We start from the raw sequence: 23,114 nt of genomic DNA on the forward strand, positions 1-23,114 counted from the left end.
GCAGTGCCCCCCCCCCCCCAACTGCCCGTTTGGAGGTCTGAACACTGACTCTTTAGGAGCTTTCCTTAGAGTTCCTAGGTCTGGAGATCTGTCCCAGGGCACGGTAGCTGCTTCCTAAAATTATTACCCCAGTGTTTCCTTTCACTTTCCCAGCCCTCCAAGTCTATGTAACAAATTTCCTATATCAAATCCTTTCTGTTGAAATGCATAGTTTTTCTGACTAGGCCCTTTCTTCTCATAGACTCCCTCTGAAACGCATCTTGTGAATGTTCCAACCGCTGAGAAATTCTGCAACCTTACCCTACAACCTCCTGGCAGTCCAGATGGAAGACTAAATTTTTGATTATGGGAATCCAAAATGCTAAAACAACTGTGACACAGAAAAAAATGACTATGTTCTATCACCCTGTAATATGAAGCCTTAGCTTGGATTTGGAATATTTTCATGGTTGGCCATCTTAAAGCTATTAGTATGAAAATACAAAATTACTGGATATATTATTTAATACCACATTCTGAATATGTAATGAAGTATCTGAGTTATTGTCAGGAATGCAAAGAAAATTAACAGGATATTAACTTATTAGAGGTTTCTATCAAGCTTCCAAAGACAGCATAAGTTGAAAATTGAACATTAATGGAAACAACTGGAATTCCACAGGCGAAGTTCTTACCATAATCTTGTCGCTGTCGATAATGGTGTTCAACCTGTGTGCAATGGTTAGCACAGTGCACTGGGCAAATTTCTCACGGATTTTTTTTTGTATTAACTCATCAGTTCTGGAATCAAAGAAGTTGAGTTTAGTTCAGTGAAGACAAACTTAAGACTTAAAAAGATCACATGATATTTTTATAACGTTTTTAAAAATCAGTATTTTAAGCCTGGTTTTGTTCTTTAAAAACTAAGTATAAAGTCTATTTAGACATTTACTATTTTTCATAAAACAATGGAAGATATTCTTCCCTTTAAATTGCTTGAAACTATGAGGAGTTAAATTTAGGAATCTAGTTCTCTTAGGATGTCTAATAATATCATAATTAACGCTGTATAACATGTTTTGGTTTCTTTCTGTTTGCCAGAATTAATATTATCAAACAGATATCTTTGGAGCAAAGAGAGCACTTAGAAAAATTTTTCAGCTTCAGTAAATGTTTCTTATTTTATCACATTTAAAACTTGGATTCAGGATTACATGGAACTCAGCTCTGTACCTTGGATCCACATTTGCTGTTGCTTCATCAATTATCAATATCCGATTTTTCTTGAGAATAGCCCTGGCAAGGCATACCAGCTGTCTCTGTCCAACACTGAAGTTTGATCCGGATTCTGCTAATTCAGTATCCATTTTACCGGGAAGATCTTCGATGGCTTCTTTAAGTTGTACCTATGTATGTAGAAAGAAGATTTGTTTTTTTTCCCCTAAACAAACTACTGCAGTAGACAAGCTTCCTACATATTAGAGCTTTGAAATCCTGGGAACCTCTGTATTTTCCGTGGATGGTCACACACCAGGGAGAGTTACTTCTATTTAATGTTCACGGAGAAGGATGGTCGAGTCAACTCAGGATAGAAATATTGACTTAAGAGCATAAACTCAATGGGAATCAAGATTCTTCTTGGTTGCCATCAGTAGGCACAGTCTATTCATGTCGTGCCAATTTCATTAAGACATATACAGTATGCTAACTAAAATTATTCTCAAGGTAAAATATAAAAAAATGTATAATGTTCCTTCTTAATTTTTAGTTGAAAGTTAACTACAGGAATTTGTAGAGACAAAAAGCAGAACAGTGGTTGTCTAGCGACTGGAAGGTTAACTGAGAATGGACACAGGGAAATTTTGGGGGAGACAGAAATGTTCTAAAATTGGACTGTGGTGATTTACCAACATTACTGAGTCACACTTACAAGGGGGAAATTTTCTGGTATGTAAATTATACCTCAATAAAGTTGGTGAAAAGAAATAATCTCAGTGTCTCCCCATTGCTGGCACATATATCAACTAGGAACCCCCCGAGGGATTAGTTAAGTAAGTCTCTCAAAAAATGAAGCCATATCTCCCAGTGAAGTCTAAACAGAAAAGTTAAAAGGATCTTTATGGTTGAATCAAGTTTCCCAAAAATATATTTTGCAAAGTAGTTAATACACTAAAAGGAAACTTTTTTTTTTTCTTTTTAATGATTACAGGAAGTATGGCTCTCTAAAGATAAACTTATAACTACCTTGCCCTTTTGGAAGGTTTTAAAGTTAAAAAAAAATACAAATTCATACATTGGCAAACTGCATTTCATATATTAGTAAATTTGGAGTCGATTTTAGTGATGGTTCTTTCCCAAATTTAATCCCATATTGCTTGACCAGTCAAGTGTATTTACTTCAATCTCATAAATATTTTTTAGTGAATGAAAACTCATGAAAAACAGGGCACAACATAACATCTTATTTCCCCCAGACTGTGGTGATAGATGGTGCCTATATTAACCTCTCTTGAAAAAATTATAATCATTGTACATTAAAAACAAAAACTCTTAATCACCAAAGATAATCTGAAACTATACAGGATGGTAGAACTTAGTTCAATGACTATTTTGCCCAGATTTTATGGAGCAAGAACCAAACTCAGGCTACACTTGAGAGTTAAAGAAGAAAAAGTAAATACTTTTCAAATTAAGAAATGAACAGATTGATGAGTTGAGTGATGGCCGATAAGCAGGGACACAGAATTACAATGTTAAATAACAAAACAACAAAGGTAAGTAGGCAATGTTTTCACGATATCCTAAACGCTGAAGCACTTCTTATGAATGTGATCTCAAGTTGTGTTCATTATGGAAGTCAAATCCTAACAAACTAAAATTCTGAGTCAGGATTAAATATGGCATTGGTACTTAGCATTACCATGAAAGGTATACAACATCTAAAGTGTAAGATCTGAATTGTGGTCCAAGTCCTTGTACTGAAAATTCTAAAATGGAGTATGTCTACTTAGTCAACGCCCCCTCCATGACAAGGAAGAGGGCTTACTAAGCATTCTTTTTATGACACATATTCATAGCTCTATGCCCCAGGCGATGGGACTGATCAAAAGTATGATAGTGGCAAGGTCTTGATCCTGAGGAGCTGACTTTGGTAACACTTCTGTATGCAAACTGGTCTATCTGAAGACTGACATCCAGGCTTTGACAAAAAAATCTCACATCTGCCTAACTCAGATGATATAATATTTCATCAGTAATTTGGTTTTGACCCTCGTTCAGGTTGTCCATATCTGCCTGATGAGGAGTAAGGGTTGTGAGATGAAAAACAATGAACATGTGTTTTGGAAAACACTGTTTTCTGAGACTCTGTCTTCATTTAAAAATCAGGGATGGTTATGAGAATGAAACGAATGTGAAGAAGGATGGTAGTGTTATTCTACGTTCATGTTAAAATTAAGTGTTAGAACTGAGAAAAAGAGACTGGAGGCAATATAACATAGTAAGTAGGAGTAACAACTGGAGAATTTGAAAACATTAGATAGCAGCATAATTTTACTAGTAAAGTTCTTGAGTGAGATAACTGTATTATGTAAGAGAATGTGCTTGTTTCTGTAAGGTATATATTTACACATATAAGAGTGAATCGCAAATTTAATGAAAATTGCTGCAACTTACTTTCAAACGGTTCAGCACAATACAGACTGTAGAAGAGAGGAAACAAATGTGGCAAAATATTAACAATTAATGCATCTAGGTGAAGGGCATATGTGTGTTCAGTCAGACTATTTGACTTCCCTGTGATCTGAAAATTTTAAAATAAAAAATTGGGACCTTGAAGCTAGATTGCCTGGGCATGAGTCCCATCTGGCTCTGCCAAGTGGGCAAGTTCCTGAACTTTCTCTGTCTTAGCTGCCTAACCTGTAAATAAGACTATAATATTATAATAATAAAGATGTCTACCTCTCAAAATTGTTGGAGTATGAGTCAGTATGTGTAGAGTTTCCAACAGTGTTTGATATAAAGCAAGAGATCAATAGATATTGTCTATTATTGGTAATGCTGTCAGCTAGTCTGTCTCCATGTTCTGCTGTATTTTTATTCTTTAAATTTATCAGTACTGAGACTATATACATATAGATAATATAGTCTTGCATCTTCTGACCTTTTACTGATAAACTGATTTATGTTTAGCCATTAGTTATGTAATATTTATAGAGCTGCCATTGCTTTTTAGGCTCCCCAATCAGCACTAATTTCTAATGAACTTCCTTTAGTTTATAGCTGGCTATTTCGGAGTACATTAGAAAAAAGCATTTTCAGCATATTTTTTAAAATAACCAAGAAGAGGCGAGCAACATTCATAGAACTGTCTTCCTTCTGAAAGCCCATCTCTGGGAGAAGGAGGCAGCAGAACTAAGAGGATTTTTCTTTTCTTTAAAACATTTTATTGGGGAAGGGGAACAGGACTTTATTGGGGAACAGTGTGTACTTCCAGACCTTTTTTCCAAGTCAAGTTGTTGTCCTTTCAATTTTAGTTGTGGAGGGTGCCGTTCAGCTTCAAGTTGTTGTCCTTTCAGTCTTAGTTGTGGAGGGCGTAGCTCAGCTCCAGGTCCAGCTGCTGTTTCTAGTTGCAGGGGGCACAGCCCACCATCCCTTGCCGGAGTCGAACCGGCAATCTTGTAGTTGAGAGGATCCACTCCAATCAACTGAGCCATCCAGCTCAGCGGCAGCTCAGCTCAAGGTGCTGTGTTCAATCTTAGTTGCAGGGGGCAGAGCCCACCATCCCTTGCGGGACTCGAAGAATCAAACTGGCAACTTGTGGTTGCCAAATCAAACTTGTAGTTGAGAGCCCACTGGCCCATGTAGGAATCGAACCAGCAGCCTTCGGAGTTAGGAGCATGGAGCTATAACCACCTGAGCCACCGGGCCGGCCCAGAATTTTTTTTTTTTTAAAGTATCTTTTCCTTTAATTTGAACTTCATAAAAGGAAAAATGTAGTGCTCTCTTACTGAATGTTAAGCCAATCTATGAGTTTGGGCTCCCATTTACATTTTGGCATCATTTATAAACCAGCTGACTAGGGATTTTAGTCCACCTAAAATTTGACCACATTGCTTTCTATGTTTTTCAATGAAAGATTTGGTAAATTTTCTAAAAATTAGGATACCAAATCTTTCGTTGAAAAACAAAACATACAAAAGGCATAAATAAATAATTCATGGAGAAACACAATGATGGGATCACTTCCCACGCGAAGGAGTATCACTGAGGCAACAAGGTCAGTTCCAGAAGCAATACATGGAAACCACTGACTTCACTTGTGAAATAAATCAAGTTTATTTCTATTCACAGGAAGTTCCAAATGTAGTTTAAATAAAGGTAGGTCTTAATATCATCTACCAATTTCACCATCTCATCATTTTTTAGAATTCTGGGAGGCTACTAAATTTTAATTTTGGCTCCTACAGATGAATTAAGTACAAGTTACAGAGAAGTTCTAAGATAGTTTTTGATAGGATGCGTCTCCCAATTAACATTTCTTCAATGTCCATGGAGCAATGTGTTCCTAGAGTAATTTTACTATCTCAATCTGAAAAGAGCAATCTCAAGCTCTGAAACCAATAAAAAAATAATTCACCAGTAATTCCTGTTTTTCAAAGGTCTGTTATAATTTCACCATTAAAATGGGCCCTGAGAGTTCAAGAGCAGTAGACTATCTTTTTTTTTTTTTTTTTTTTAATTTATTGGGGTGACAGTTGTTAGTAAAATTACATAGATTTCAGGTGTGCAATTCTGAATCACATCAAGGAGCAGTAGACTATCTTATCTTTCTTCATATTTAATGGTTAACTGTTCTCCCATCTCTTCTAGAATTTCACTGTAGAAAGACCTCCCAACTTAAATGAAATCAGAGGTTCACTGCTTTTCAAGTAAGAGAAGGTGAAGTAGTCAGCCTGATTTAGGAAAATAAAATCCCCACAGTTGCTGGAAAGCAGATGGGTGTGTGAAGACTCAGTGCTGACATGCCTTCAGAAACCAGAATTACTGGCAGGAAATTGTTGGGCCTTCAAATTTGTTTGTTCACAGTCAGAGCTCATTTATAAATTCAAGATTTCAGAGCTATCCCCGGAAGGGTGACATGATATGACAAACGCAGATTCAAAACAACAACAATGTGAGCAATTGATCTTTGAAATTGTGCCTTATTTTTTCTTTTTAAAGAAATGAGCCAGACCTCTCTGAAATGAAGAGAATGTTAATCAACATTCAGTACAGGTTTATAAGTGCTCACTTTTTAAAAGCAAAAGACTGGGGCCAGCCTGGTGGCTCAGGCGGTTAGAGCTCCATGCTCCTAACTCCGAAGGCTGCCGGTTCGATTCCCACATGGGCCAGTGGGCTCTCAACCACAAGGTTGCCAGTTCAACTCCTTGAGTTCCACAAGGGATGGTGGGCTCCGCCCCCTGCAACTAAGCTTGAACACGGCACTAAGATTGAGCTGAGCTGCCTCTCGGATGGCTCAGTTAGTTGGAGTGCGGGCTCTCACACACAAGGTTGCTGGTTCGACTCATCGCAAGGGTTGGTGGGCTGTGCTCCCTGCAACTACCAACGACAACTGGACCTGGAGTTGAGCTGCGCCCTCCACAACTAAGATTGAAAGGACAACAACTTGACTTGGAAAAAAATACTGGAAGTACACACTGCTCCCCAATAAAGTCCGGTTCCCCTTCCCCAATAAAATCTTTAAAAAAAAAAAAATTAAAAATCTATAAAAAAATAAATAAATAAAAGCAAAAGACTGAGCTACGTCCTGTGAGGAGTCTGTCAATGATTTAGAAGTCTAGATATGGTTTGTGCCATTCCAGTAGCTTAGAATCAATTTGCAGAACTAGGGCAAACAGACAAAATAGGAATATTAAAATATACAAACCAATAGCACCTTAACAGTCAAAATCCTTCTCATACAAAGGGAGAAAAAATTCAAAGACGGGTCCAAAGGGAAACACAACACAAATAATAGAAAATACTCTAGAAATTAATGTATAAAAATGTAGCAAAAGCTCCAGGGTTCTTTTACCTGCATTCTCTCTGCAGCATTAAAACATGTTTGCCAATAAATATTATCACATTCTAACTGTATAATTTACCTTCATAAACAATTTCTTATAAAACTTCAGAGTATTTTATTAGTATGACCTCATTCATCTTTTAGTTAATAATGAAAAGAACTATTAATGTCCCTAAAGACCAGAGGAGTAAAATGAATGCTGCAGGGTAATTAATTAGCCACTGGGTCACTAGTTGAATTTGAACCCATAATTATAACTTCTAGTTTAGTGCTCTGCTAAGGGCAAGTAAGATAATGTATCTAATTGCTTTGGGTTCTAGAAAAAAAGTTAAAATGAGAATATCAGGCACTATATTTTTGGTTTTCAACATCATCAATATACACATTTTAAGTGTAGCCATGTCATCAATGTTCTCCTAAGGGGTAAATAAAGTCAGTTAAACCAAAAAGTTCCCTTCTAATTACTTGCAATGCTATAAATGCACATACACACACACGGATACTAAAAAGTTCATTACATTTTATAAATTACCTCTTTTAAGGCATTCCACAGTTCCTCATCCGTATGCTCATTAAAGGGATCCAGGTTTTTCCTCATTGTTCCAGTGAATAAAACAGGTTCCTAAATACCCCAAAATAGTGAAGGTTATTACTGTAGTGTCTTTTCCTCTTATTCCAAAGCTAACTTTCAGAACAAAATTAAAATAAAAAATAAAAATTGCTATAATCATGATTTATAAGGTTGCAAATGCTTGTTTACAAAATAATCTATTAATTTCCATTGTACAGAGTGAAGTGCAATATATATTCTGGACCACTGAACATTAACAAAAGAAGCTGTTGAAGTGTGTCATCTTAAGAAGAAACTGAAGAAGAAGAAAAAGGGTTGATTTTTTTAAATGCTTTCCTAATAGCGATATATCTGCTTAAACAGAAAAAACGAGGATATAATTATTTGAGGAAGTTTACATCAAGAGAGTTATATAAATTAATTTTCAATCCTTGTGTGACACTGGGAAAAATACCATGAGCATGGTTAGTTGAAGTTTGGGCCACAAAGCAAAATTGTTAAATATTTTCACACTGCACTAAAGAATAAACTAGGCTATCACCTCCATTGGTAAAACAGTCTTCCAGGACTGGGAATCTCTCCACAGGTTTGAAAGGGACAACCTGTATTTCTTTGTCCAAAAAGAATATAAACTAATGGGGCCAGTGGCACCTCTATTCATGAAGAGATTCCCTCTGATTTGCATCATCTAATCCCCATATTATCTTGTCTGTGCATCAGGATTACAGGACTGACAGAACCTTGTTATTAACTGCAAGGGCTACATAACCTGAAATCCTTTTGTGACATGTGTCATAATAAAATTATTTTCATTTAAATAGCTCTTCCTATTCATGTGCTTCGGGAGGGGCCACAACTAAATTCCTCTTGAAATATATTCCTCCTTTTGGGTTTCAAGAGAGAATCTTGTACCTAAGCTTAAATAGGTCGTTTACGTTTTCTTCTGGAAGGCTCTAGTAACCCAGGCCTCAAGAATATGGGCAGCAGAAAAGAACTCAATTGATTACTTTCAATAAAGGTGGTAGAACAATGAGAAGCATAGCTATGGGAGCAAGAGGAAATTCAACTTTTCTAGCAGTGCTGGACTCGAGGGAACCACTAGCCTCAAATCTCACCTGGCCTTAGCGCTAGACTGTTCTTCACTTCTCAAAAGCCTCAGAAGAAAGATTGGGAAGGTAGACTTTTCTCTTCTCTAGTCATGAAGAAAGACACTCCAAAGAGCCTCCCATACCTTCGTGCCCTATTGTCTCAGTTTGAAGACTGGTGAGGGAGAAATGGCTGCAGAAGACAGATGATGTGCCAGCAAAAAATATGTATCGCTCAGCAAAACTTAAGTTAAAGGTATTAAAAAGTGCACTTTATTTGCACAAAGTTGATTAAGTGGCCAATATGCCCCCAAAAGCATTGAAAATCACTGGTCCTGTATGATGTTTAAAAATGATTACTGAATTGAACTGAAAAATCCCGAGACCCAAATTTAAGGTCTCCCTTAAATCTACCGAATTTAGGATCAAAGACTAAACCATCTAGGCCACAGTAAGAGTTCTTTGTCAGGGGAATAACCATCATTCTACTTCAGATTTAAAGGAACAAAACAAAACAAAAACTTCTCTTGCTCTGTAATTATCAACTTTTAAGATTCCAACAACCTAGGCAATTTCTCTTCTTTTAGTTGTTTCCCTGAGGTTTATAGAAACATGTGGTCATGTGGTTCTAGACGGGATGCTGCTGCCCATTATTCCTCAGTCTTCTCTAACTCTCCTCCCACTTTCCCCACAAGGCTCTCAACTACAGGCAATATTCTACTCTGGGGCCCAAACTGAGAGATTCTTTGAGGACTGGTGTTTGAAGAGATAAAGGGGCTGAAAGAGGACAGGTTAAGAAATAAGTTTTCAGCCCGGTGACGGTAACAGATGGTCTCTTCACTTATTTGAAAGACATGGACCATTTCTTTGTCCCTCTCAGCTTTTATGACCCGAACATCTTTTCCTTCGGGTTCCTCTCACAGAGTCAATTCACATTTGGTAAGAGGTCTAGAGTTTAATCAAATCCCTGGTTTTCAAAGGACATGTTAGAAAGACATTACTTAAGCTAACTACCGAAAAAAAATGGCTTTGTTTTTAAAAGACGAAGGGTTCTTCTTCCGCTAAGCAATGACAGGGCTCCCAGAACTAGAGAGAGCATTTGGGAATGGTGGTTTTGGTGGTTTAAGAGAACCGGTACAGGGACACCCATTTAAAATTCAGTCATCTATTTCATAATCAGGGCCTCTCTCGTCACTTTCCTCACCTTCTTCTCTTTAGGAAACTCCCTGAAGTGGATGACTCTCTCCAGAGAGGGAAACTAAAGTGGGCTTCTTTGCAGACACAGGAGTTGCTCACTCTGAGTCCGGCCAATGCCAGCACTTGCTTTATGCTGAGCTTAAAACAGAGACCTTAGATGCTTCGTAGGCCTTAAGGAGGTTCTGCTAATTATCATCAAATCACTGCTGATTATCATCAAGAGAAAAAAATTAAGTTTAATTCTTTTCCATTGCACAAGGGTCCCTACTAACACCTCTACTGTGGATCTAAAAGGATATATTAGGCAAGTACTCATGTTTATTTAGTAGTATGAGATGGAGGAAAATAATTTAGTAAATAAGAATACTTTTCTTTGTTAAGACATGCCAAATATATATTTCAAAATGAGTAAAATGTCAATTAAAAAACTTGTTGAATGAAAAAAGTGACTTACTAAAACATGAACTAATTGAAGCTATATTTTTCTTCAAAAACTAGCAGTCAATTTGTTAACAATGCCTATTTTAATATGCCAATGTGTTTTATGCCTGGTATTCATTTTGGTTTCTACTCATTCTACTTTCATCCACTTGCCAAATAATAAATTATTATTTTATCTTCAAAAGGTAATAAAAGTACTCACACTAGACACATACAGCAAGAGCAGATAAGGGTCAAATTAATTATCGTTTCTGATATCGTTCTGCTTATTATTTAAAGTACCCACTTCCAAACAATGAAGTTAATAATCTAATCTTATAAATAAATGTTATAAAAATAGTTGTAGGCAGAATATTTCAGTGTAGACAATTACTGTAGGGCACACAACCCGCATGTAAATATACAGTAAATTTATTAGCTTAAGTACTATATTTTTTCGGAAGGCACACAATTAAACCTCATTTAACAAGAGCTGGCACGGTACAGTTAGGAAAACAAATGCTCTTGTTCAATGTTATATTTTAAATGGAGCAGTAGTATCAAATCTGCTTTTCATCATGGTTTAATGTGTATACTTCTTTGCTATCCTTTGTGCCATACTCAGTAATAATTTTTTCCTTTGTTACTAACATAACACAAGTTCATATTAGGTGTGTGACCCAAAAATGGCCACTCTGAATCAAAGCATTTAGTGTAGTAAATTGATAATCCCTCAACACAACTGCAAGACTGAAAACTACAGTCTTACTAGACCTTTTGTATAGACCACTGGAAGACAAACCTTTCATTATCCTAAAAAGAAACCCTACCTGCTAACCTTCAGATACTTAAAACGACCCGGGATCAAGACAAAAACTGTACAAGTGGTTACAAACTAAGTAGATAAAGCACAACACTTTACTTTTTACCCTAATCATTTCAGTCCTAAACCAGGAAACTCCCCTCTATGAAAATATATTGCCAGGAGTAGCTACTGCCACTGTTTCTTTGAGTCGTAAGAGCTGCATTTTCATTTCTAATCTAAAGACCTTTATGGGCAGCTCATCTCCGTTTCAAGAATGAGAGAATCACCTGAAGTGGCTTGAAATCTTGGTTTCCTTCTTTTTTTTTTTTTTTTTTTTTTTTTAAAATCCTGTAGCCTCTGAATGAACCGATCATCATCCATATTCAGAAGAAAAGAACATTGTTCGCCAACAAAGGAAAAAGAATTTAAGTCGTGTAAAGTCCTCTTTCGATACAAAAAGGTCAGGAGCTCCGGGGAGCAGTTCCACAGGCTTTAATGAAGACCTTCAGTGTCAGAAACAAAGGCCTGACTGCATTAGGCTGGAATCCAGTTGTATTTCTTTACTAGTAACAGCATACCCACCTCTTCTCTCTTTGAGTTTTGTTCTCAAGAAGAAAAAAATACGGAAAGAAAATCAGGTAATAAAGAAGTCTTAAAGAGACAGCTCTGGTTAACCTTTCTCAACCTTCTGAAGACAACCCAAGGAATGGAAATACCAAAAAAAGGAGAGTGGAGTGTTTAAAAAAGTACCTAACTTTTGCTTTGATTTTAAAAGTCTATTAAATATTTAAAAAAATGAATCTGTTTAATCATACAAAGATGATAGCTGTTGGTCTGTGCCAACCCTTGGGGTGCAATCATAAATATTGCATTTCCATGGAATCTCTTATTCAACTGAAAACATTTTCTTTGTGCCAATAGAATAGGGGCTCTAGGTGTAGAGAATCCATCCAAAGAAGTTTTGAAATCCATCTTTCCAGATCCTTTCAGATAAGCAAGCTATTCCCTGAAGTATAATCTCACCTTGGTGTTCTGTTTGGGGAATACATTTAACTATTTCCGGTCATGAGCACAAAAGACACATACATTTCAGCTACCTGTTCTGTTTTAAAAAAATGATTTAGGAAGTGCTGTTATTTTTTCGCTTATTCCTGACATTTGAAACTCATATTGAGGTGTACATTTTTATGAATACAGTATTTGTTTTGGAAAGTTCCCTCCAGGACTGGCCCGATTATGTATGTCATCACTCCCTTGCCTCTGTTCCTATGCAGGTCTCCACTGCTATCACATCTCCCCCAGATCGACCTGCTTACAGTAGGGTCAAGAGTATCGGGGATGAGCCTGGAAGAGTCCACCATGGAAGCTCATTGCTGCACCCAGGACCACAGGAAGCAGGGAGCCAGGGGAGAGGATGTGAGCCTGGTTCAACAAATTTGGGAACTCAAGGAAACAGCACTGGGTTCCCCCTTTGCAGAGTCTGCTCTAAACTTCTTAGGGCCCCTAAATCAGGGTGTTGAGACACAAGGAACACTGCTTCCCAATTCATTTTGACGGAGGAGAGATGTAAGTTTCTTGCAGCATAGACAGTAACCAAGTAAGCAGGCCAACAGACTTTTTCCACCTCTGTAGCCAGCTAAGACTGCAAAGAGAAGGGCTCTTAGCTCTGGCAAGGCAACATATTGAGTATCTGACTAGCGCATGACACGTAAGTGAATAAATCCACTTCTCAAATGATTTTTCTTTTAGTGCTGAATGTGACTTGAGTTTTCTGGCAAAAGTAACAGTTCAGTTTTTCAAAACCAACAAACTGGGCAAATGAAGGACACAGCAATAGGAGAGATATCTTTTAACTTTGTTCTCTATGCAGTTTTGTTATGGTTTTAGTCGAGTGGTAGGAAAAAAAAATGGGTAAAATATCCAATGAGAACATCATTCAGTTCAACAAGCATTTATTTGGAAAAAAATAGATATAGATGATATACCTCATTTTGCCGTGTATAATGCATACGTTTTTGCCCAAATTTATGAGGGAAAAATAAGGATGCACATTATACATTGGTAGTACTAATTCCGTATCTATATAAATGATTTTAATTCTTTTATTTATGCTTATGAGTTAAAAGTGTAACTCTAGAAATCAATGACGATATCCATATGCAAAATACTACCCTGGAATATGATAATCGGTTTTGTTGAACTTACAACGAACTTGCAACAATGAAGAGTTCTTGGCTTTCTATAATTCGTAAATATCGTAAATTTATTACCGGTACATAAAATTTCTTGTACCTTGTATCTGTTTCTGTGTTTTGTAATCATTGGTTACATAAAATTTCTTGTACCATAATGTGTTCATAAATGCTATAATTCCTTTATAATACAATACAACAAGTACCTAAACGTAATCAAATAAAAATTTGAATTAAAAGATTAAAACGAAAGATATTTTTCACCGAAAGTTTAGGCCAAAAACATGAGTGTGCAGCATACACGGAGCACATTATATATGGCAAAATATGGTGGACATGGAATCAGACAGTCTTAAGTTCTGAGTTCTACTGCTTATTAGCTGTTTGATTCAGGGTAAGTTATTAATCTCCCCAAGCCTCAGTTTCTTTACTGGAAAATGGGGTTAACCTTGCAAAGGCAGCTGTGAGAATCCAGAACATAAATGAAGCTACTGGTGAGGCAGAAACATGGACCTGGAGCCCCGCCAAACGGGGACAGTGAGGGGCAGTGTTTGTCAAACTTCAGGTATAACCAATGTATCATGAAATCAATTTTGTGTTTCATAATCATCATTCTGTCTTTTATATGAACTAGAATAGAATGGATACAATAGAAAAAGAGTGCAGAGCACAGTGTGTTCTGTCAAACTTCTGTTTTGTGTGCCTGCTTGCGTGTGCACGAAATGATACAAAGCAGTTCTACTGTGGATCCCAGTCAAAGCACGTTCAAGGCCCTGTCAAGAGCGGTCAGTCACTCAGCCTCTGGAGTCGGGAATCTACCTACAATAAATTTGAACCCTGGCCCTGTCGCTTACTTAGTTAAGTGGGTTAAACTCCTTGTGCCTGTTTTTAAATCTGCCAGATAAGGAGAGAGGCTAAAATGTGTTAAGGATTCCACAAATGTTAGGAATTATTATTAATACTTGTGTGACTTGTTAGGGACGGCACTAAGCACCAGCGCAATGGAAATGAGACACACAGCCTGTCCTAAAGGAGAGGTAGAAAGAAAATAGGCGGGAACGTGGGGAGGGCTGAGAAAAAATGTCAGTGGGCTTCACAGGGGACTGCAGTGTATTAGTGGTGTACAGGTCCGGGATCAGGAAAGAATCCTGGTGCGAGGGAACCAGAAAACAAAAGAAAAAAACAAGTGCCACTCTTTCCTGTTGGGACCAACGGTGGATCGTTTTCTCTGCTATGCTTATGCTTTTCCCTAGAACTCCTAGTGCCCTCATTTTCTTTTTTGCTTCATTCTTTAAATTTATACAAACAATTTGGTCTATGGTATCAGGAATCAATGTAAAGAGAATCACCAAGGACTACATAAGTAGAAATGAAAGAGCAAAGTCCTTCTAGAATGCCTTACTATTTTTACTTAAGTAGAAATAATACCAGGAAAGCCAGTGCCCCAATCCTTAATAATCATAGTTACTATTTAGTGGGCATTCATTCCTAAGAACCAGGCATAGGGCTACAAACATTTTCTCACCCAGTTCAATCTTCACAGTAAGTCTGTGAGGCAGTTAATTACTAGACCTGGTTTGAGGACCAGGAAACTGAAGCTTGGAGGCTGACTTCATCAGGTTGCACACTCACATGAGGCAGAGCCCGGTCGTGTTGACCCTCGGTCAACGCTCTTAAAGATTCTGAGTGATTTCCTGGGACCCTTTCCATATTGCACGGTCTCTCCTGACTCTTGTTCTTTAACCAACAAATATTGTGCCTTGGAGACAAAGGCATATAAAGTGAAAAAATAAAGGTTCTGTGTTTACAATGGTTGGTGATTATTATCTACATGGATACAAAGCTCAGCACTGTTTTGTAAGCACGCTTTCTGGAGTATGTATATAGAGCATGCTCAAAACTAGGGTGGAAACTGATGGAACAGAACCAAAACCTGGTGATGTCAAGGTATATTTAGTCTTCGCTCAGATGTGCTTCCAAAACATTACTGGCAGAGCCAAGAATCATCTAACGTTATTTCTTTATTTATACAGTTCTTTTATGTACACAAGCATACAACCATTTCTTATTAAGAAGCATTAAAAGTAATGCAGGACACGTTTCTAGATCCTTTCATCCAAGGATATGAAAGTACTTAACAGACACCCACTATTTTTGCTAAGTAAATCTCTTTAGCCCATTTCAGAGATGGGTACAACCAAAATGTAAAATTTTGGAATTTAAACTCTTATTTCATACGGTGATTACTACGTCGTGAATCTAATAACTAGAGGGAATCTTTTGGTACAAGGATTATATGTGCTGAAAATATCTTTCATTTTTCCTTAAAGGAATATCTTTAAAACAAGTATTTTTTTGAATTCTGGTAAAATACATGTGAAATTTACTATCTTAAGCTCTTCTGAGTATATACTTCAGAGAGATTAAATACATTCAACATTGTTCCACAGCCATCACCACCATCCAGTCACAGAGCTCCTTTCATCAACAAAACTGAAACTGTCCTCATTAAACAATTCCCCATTCTCTACCTCCTCAAAGCCCCTGGCAACCATCATTCCACTTCCTGTCTCTATGAATTTAACTACTCTATAGATACCTCATAAGTGGACTCATACAGTATTATCCTTTGGTCACTGGCTTATTTCACTTATCATAATGTCCTCAAGGCTCTCCATATTGTAGCATGTGTCCAAATTTCCTTCCCTTTTAACGCTGAATTATATTCCACTGTATGGACAGCCCATATTTTGTGTATCCATTCATCCATCAATGAACATGAGAGTTGCTTCTATTATGAATAATGCAAGGGTGTATAGATATCTCTTTAAGACCCTGCTTTCAATTCTTTGGGGTTCATACCTAGAAGTAAAATTGCTGGATCATATAAGTCTATGTTTAATTTTTTGAGGAACATCCATCCTGTTTTTCACAGTGGCTGTACCATTTTATATTCCCACTATAATAGTGAGGCACAAGGGTTCCAATTGCTGATTTTCTGTTTTGCTTTTTGTTTGTTTGTTTTTTTTAAATATACTAGCTATCCCAATGGGTGTGAGGTGGCATATCATTGTGGTTCTGAAAGGGATACCTTGATTTCAAAATTACTTGTGAGTAATTCCAATTATTTTAGAGATAAGTGGTAGGTAGCAATCGCTGTACTCAATCCTAAGATACAGGTCCACATTCTCTTTCTCTTTGGGTAACACGTTCTATATGCTTCCCCATAAACAGGCATTTAAGAGTTCTTTATATCCACATGCCAGGAAGTACATTTGCCTGGCTCTGTTTGTCTCATCCCGTCTCTGTCTTTTTGTCTCATCTCGTCTCTCGTCTCTCTTCTCAAGAGGGTGTGTGTTTTTTCCCTCAACTTCCTTTGATGTCCAGATGATTGTAGAGTGTAAAACCAAATAAACCAAACCAAACCAAAAAAAAAAAAAAAAAAAAAAAAAAACTAAATTAAAAAAAATTTTCAGCATGTCTAGAGCTGAATATATGTCAAAGCAGAGGGCAGGGTAAAAGATGGGAGGCCCCAGGCCAGTGGGCCCGTGGCTACATACTATAGTCACTTCTCAATAAATATTTTCTGAATTTATGTTGAGTGAATCATAAGGGATGACAGGAGCTCTTATTGTGCATACGAGTATACTCCAGTCTCTAGAACACTCCCTGAGAGGCATATTTCTATTAAGAAGCAGAATACAAGAAAACCGACTCAGAGCCCAGGAAGAGATCAGCCCAAACCTCCACCATCACAGCAACCATGTATTTGGGTCTGCATGAAGCACTCCACATGTACTCACACAGGTAGTCCTTACAACAGCTCTAGGAGTTGGTACTGCTAGGTGCTCTGCACTGCAAAGAAAACTGAGGTGCAGAGAGATGGAATTCCTTGTCTGATATTCTTCCTCACTATTCTGGACTGCCTCCCTAGTTTATATCATTTACTAATGACTGAGTTCTAAAAGTCGCCCCAAAACATCTGCTAAGGTATACAAGGGATACTTTGGTCAATGTTGCTCAAGCAGTAGTTCGCTGTAATCAGAAGTGTCTGGACGCTGATGGTAACCACTTTGAGCACCTCTTGTAATTGCAGAAGTCAAACGTGACTTGTATTCATCGTTTGTTATCAGTATACATTATTACAATTTCAATAGTTTTTTCCTTTCTTAAAATGTATATACTTTTTTTGGCACCCTCTGTATATACTGCAATTCTCAAAGCCCCACAGTTTTATAAAAAAGACCTCCCCGGAGATAACCACCTTTGAAAGACAGCTTTATATCCTACAGCAAAATTCCATCAAGACATTTAAAATCCATGTTTTCCTATTGAAAACTCTCGAGTGCTAAACACACCATTTATCATTTTATTCTCAGAATTATGTGGTTATCAGTAGATAAAACTGAGTACTTTGGGGCAGTTTGAGTCCAGAAATCTATCTGGGTAAGTTATTGAATCTTTCTATCTTTCCCTCTCTCTCTCCTGCCTCCCCCACCCCACTCCACACCAAATGAATAAACAAACAAACAAAACCTGGTATCTGATTAAAATATCTACTACAAATACCTGCTGTTAAAAATACACCCTACTGAGGGGGGTTGGTAATCAACTCTTTAATTCAATTTTTTTAAAAGCAATAAAATTAAAAGCAATTAAACGTAGGTGCCCTTATAAAAAGGAATATGTGAGAATGCTCTCACTTGCATACCTGAGGTATGATTGACATTTTCTTCCTTAAATCGTGAAGTCCAATTTCAGTTGTCAAGATCTTATCAATCCAAATTTTACCTTCGGGTTCTGATAATCTAAAAAGGGCTGAGATGAGGGAACTTTTTCCAGCTCCTGTTCTCCCCACGATGCCAACCTGTAAAGAGATCCAGGGGAGATTAGGAAAAAAACAATATGCAACAATCCTAGGAGAAACCTTGATTGTTGAAGATGAATTAAGGAAGTTCTATACTGAACATAGTCTGAGTTTCGCAACTTTGACACTGTTGACATTTTGAACCAAATAACTCTTTGTTATGTGTGACTGGGGTCCGTCCTATGCCTTATAGCCACGTTCACCAGTATCCCAGCGTTCTACCTAGCAGACACCAGCACCACCCCAAAAATTGTGGTAACCAAAAATGTCAGACATTGACAAATGTACCTTCGGGTGGCAAACTGCCCCTGGTTGAAATTCACTGGTCTAAAGAAGAGTTAAAAATAGAGACTCAATCTACTGGCAGTGAAAAGCCAGCAGTCTTCTGTTGATGAGAAGTCAGCTTTTAAATTAGCATTAGCTTTATTCCTGTGTCTAGGTATTTTGAACCTTGAGAATTTCTTGGATAATTTTATAGTGATATCAACAAGTCAATAGTGTTATACATAAACAAGTATTCATGTTCCCAGAGTTCTATCTTTTAAGAGGAATCACTATTTGGTAGAGAAACCAAATCACTTCTGTATATTAAATATCTGGTTCTGTTCTGTCTTGAAAGGAAACATCTTAAAAACTCTAAATGCAGGTCTCAGCATCTTAAAAGACAGTAGTGAGTAGCCAAAATATACATAATGAGATCAACAACAACAACAACACAGGTAATATTTGCTATTTATATGGGCCTTTCATCTGAGCAGTTCAAAAGGCATTTTACAAACCAATTAATAGTTATAAATTGCCCCTTGGGAAAGATACGTGTCAAGTATCAGTCTAGTTATTAAAACCAAAGCTGAAAGAAATTAAGTGCACTGACAATAAGATCAAAGAATCAATATAATCAGGTGAAATGCTGGTCAAGAATGAGACTGTATTGTAAAAACTGGTTTTTGGCTGTGTGTATTTAAATCCATATGCAGAAACTGGCTTTTTTTTCCCCCCAACCAATGAGCTTCCCGACTGAAAATTCCCTGATGGGAGCTTCCCAAGAGATGATATCTTTATTTAGGAATCTGGAATCAATGAGGGGCATAAGACATGCTTTCAATCCTTTGTAAATTAATTCAGTAGATTTAAAAAACTCACGGCTTTAAACATAGACCAACTAAACCTTTCTGAGCATTGCTTGTATGGTGGGAACTTGACATATTTTCTCATTTGAATACCTCCAAAGTTTTAAAGCTTCATCTGTAAAATCCACAATGGCATTTCAAAAAGAATTCATCTGTCTTATATGCAAATGAGGCAGCAAGTAATGAGGGACATGCAGGAGCGCAAATATCCTCTGTTCACAAGCATGCTCCATTGTCCCATCAGACTTAACAAAACCCAAGTTCAAAGATAAAATTATTAAGAATTTCAAGATCGTGTCAGCAGGGCTTCTAAACTAAACACAGACCCTTCTTAACAGGACTCTGTCAATGGCACTTTTTGCACACCAAGACGCCAGCCCTGCCTTTAATTCTTAAGGGGTAGTGTCAGGATTTGACTCAAGACCTTGACTCTAGAGTCTAAGCGCTGAACCACTTTAACGACACAATCTCTCTTGACTATATTACTTTTCCTACTGTATTCATTTAGCTTTTCATCTTCACCACTACTTCCATGTCAAAATTACTGGTAATAATCACATGACCAGCTGAGTGGGATCTGTAGGCGATTTGGCATTCCTTTTATCAGACCTCGTAAGCTCCCTTCCTGTCTCCACGGAAGCTACTGTAAACCATTTTCAAACCTCTGCCCTAGATCTGGGTCTCCTCATTCCCACTACACCACAATTTTTCTACATTGATACATCATTTTCTCAATGCTGTATTTTGTCCAAATGATACATCAGAATTTACTCAGCTATTTACCTATTGCTGTACATTTACTTTTAACGTTCCTACCACTACAACATTGCAGTGATTATCATGCATTCCTTACTCTTACGAACTGACCTAGCCTCTAATTTTACAGAACAGAACATATCAAGTATGAAATCTTTCTTTCCCAAATTTATATATATCCTCATCTAAGTTCACACTTTCTGTCCCTGGTGGTTTCCCGGGGAAACACACTTTGAGAAGGAGCTTATCATTCAGCAAGCTCATTAGGGAGTACTCTTAGGAACAACACCTGTGCGGGGAGGGAAGCTATCTTTTTCTCTCAAAAAAGAATTTATCTTTATAGAGATTAAAGGTGAGAAAAATGGTTTTAGCTAATTTTATTATCCTTGTAGCCATTTTGTACTTTATGGTAAATCCTTGTATTTCATAGGTGGGCCATTTTCTATATATAGGTGGGTCCTATTGCATATATGCATGGCTCAGGTGTGTTTCGATGTATTTCTGGGTGTTCTCATATGTAAATCAACACACATCAAGACACAGGCAAGAGCCATGTCTCTGAGAATGTGTGGATATTGCCTTGCTATCAGCTCTACTGAAACTGATCCATCTGGCAAACTGGAACATTTGTAGACTTTGGGTAAATGGCCAGTATATGGCAGGGAGGACTGAGAGCTGCTCACGACCACAAGACTGTGAGCTCCAAACTCAAGTGAGGATAATAAGAAAAAGCCAACCCAGAGAAAACCTGGCTCTATTTCTCTCTGCTGTTCAGTCAACAAAACTATAGTCTGAGTCTTTCACAGTTTGCCGATGGTTTTTACTAGCTGCCCATGGAGAATATCATCAATATCAGTAAGTTTACATTCATAGCACCAAAGAGACACTTTGAGATTGTCTCATTTTAGCTACTCTGCAACTGCCCCTTTATGCTTTCCCAACAAGGCCAAGGTTGGCCTCTGACAACCACACTAACGTGTTAGACATTTGCACCTGAATCTCTCTTCAGACATCAAATTCAACATCACCAATATCCAATGCCCCACTCACAACAGCTGCTCTTTCTGATTCCCCCACTTTAATCTCATAACTTCTTTGCCAGGCTCACGGGCTCAAAGCATTCACTTTATTTCTAGCCTTTTCCAACTCTGGCATGGCCCTGAAGAGTCTACTTTTGCAATGTTTCACGACCCAATCCCCTCATTTTAATGCCCATAGTCATCACGACTGTGCAAGGATGCATTACCTTTTAAAAAACAACACATACCCTTTTCTTAATCATAATCAGGACAAGTAAATTTTAGAAGTAAATAAATACTAGCAGTAACTCCAGCACTCTGATAAAATCATTCTTAAAATGTGGATGAATTTTCTTTCTGGCGTGCGTGCACTAGCACGTGTGTGTTTTCTTCAAAATACTAGCTCATATATTTAAACAAAATGGGATTAATATGAATATAGTTATAATCTGATTTCATTTAATATTTCATAAAAACATTTATTTTAATGGCTATGTAATATTACAGTATGTGATCATTTATTTAACAAACCCCCTATTTGTAGATATTTTGCTATTATAAATAACTCTGTTAAATATCCTTGAAGTCTCTGAAAACAACCTTAATTATTTCCTTAAGATAAATTCTTAGATGTGGAATTGCTGAGAAACAGGTACGAACATTTTCAAAGGAGGCTGTTAAGTACTGCCAAACTACCCTCCAGAAATATGCCATCAATTTCTACTCCCACCCATTTTCCTGCACATTCACAAACCTGGGTGTTATAACTTTGTTTTAATCGCCATCGGTTTGATTCCAAAAAGTGGGATCACTTTCCCCATTACATCTTGCTAGGAGTACGCAATAGCTGTGGCTTCCTGGATCTCGCATCTTCCCACTAGTCCATATGCACTCACTTCTCAGATTAAACTCCGGAAGGAAAGCTCCATGCCTGCTTGTGCCCTGGGAAGTCTTTTCTACAAAACGGCCCCAACTAACCTCTCTCTCCATCCTTAATCTCCACGGATCCACTTCCTTGGGATTACTTGGTAGTGGTGAGGATTAAGCATGAAAATGTGTGTTATGAACCTGGTAGTTCATTTCCCTGTGGGCTCTGCAGGTACCCAATTCTTCATTCATTAAATCAAGGCATAGGTGCATTTCCTTATGCTGAACCCACCACCTGGAATGCCTCTCACGTTTATTTCTACCTGCTGAAATCCTAACCACGTCACAAAGTCTGTCTCGAATGCCTAATTACTCAGAACTGCTCTACCTATCCCCTCATATGGATTTCTCCCACCCCAACAGATGTTATAACATTTTCCTAAACTTCCGTAAAAATTGCGACCTCCTTCTTTCTTATATAGTAGCCATTTTTATACTACCTCGTTGCTTCTACTGGACTGTATGTGTTGACAGCAGGATCTGTATTAGATTCACCTTGGTATTATGTGTATTACCTGTGGTGTCTTGCACAAAAGAGGCATTTCATAGAGAGTTGAGGAGTCTATCACAACCTGGAGAAGTTATGGAAAATCTATTACATATTGTTTAGGTATACAGTAAGCTGGAAAGACAGACATGGCAGATGGATTCTATAACCATAAATACAATTGCAAATAGCAACTCTTCATTTTCATGGGGCAGCCAATAATTTATGCAGTGTAAGAGGTTAGGATCATTTTACAGCCCATGATCATGACAGCTATCTTTTTCTAAACATTTACTCTGTCCAGGTCTCAGTGCGAGGTGCTTTTCATGTCTTATCTTGTTAAAGTTGAACAATAACCCTAGAGGTTACATCTTACTACTTCCATTTTGCAAGATAGGAGAGCAAGGCTTAGTAAGATTAATTAGCCTGCCTGAAATAATAGAGCCCAGAAGTAGAAGGACGAGACTCAAACCCAGGTCTGTTTCTTATCCATTCTGCTCATGGCCTCCTTATCACTTGGATGATGTGACACCTTATTATGTCCTTCTGTCTAGCTAGAGAAAGTGGGGAGAAGTGTAGCTATAGTTAAAGAACTGGTCTACCATATGAATCT

General features: G+C 37.5%; 1 protein-coding gene across 1 annotated transcript in view; it reads right to left on the reverse strand.

Moving 5' to 3' along the window:
* The window catches only part of ABCC4 (ATP binding cassette subfamily C member 4), a 237,160-nt gene that overhangs the window by 23,337 nt on the left and 190,709 nt on the right, over window positions 1-23,114 (reverse strand). Inside the window, exons 26-29 of the mRNA XM_033104819.1 lie at window positions 18,027-18,182; window positions 7,578-7,667; window positions 1,213-1,385; window positions 675-780 (exon numbers count right to left, since the gene is read on the reverse strand). Coding sequence (XP_032960710.1) covers window positions 675-780; window positions 1,213-1,385; window positions 7,578-7,667; window positions 18,027-18,182 — 525 coding nt within the window. The remainder of the gene's footprint in view (window positions 1-674; window positions 781-1,212; window positions 1,386-7,577; window positions 7,668-18,026; window positions 18,183-23,114) is intronic.

The sequence above is a fragment of the Rhinolophus ferrumequinum genome, chromosome 4 (assembly GCF_004115265.2).
Source record: "Rhinolophus ferrumequinum isolate MPI-CBG mRhiFer1 chromosome 4, mRhiFer1_v1.p, whole genome shotgun sequence".
NCBI lineage: Eukaryota > Metazoa > Chordata > Mammalia > Chiroptera > Rhinolophidae > Rhinolophus > Rhinolophus ferrumequinum.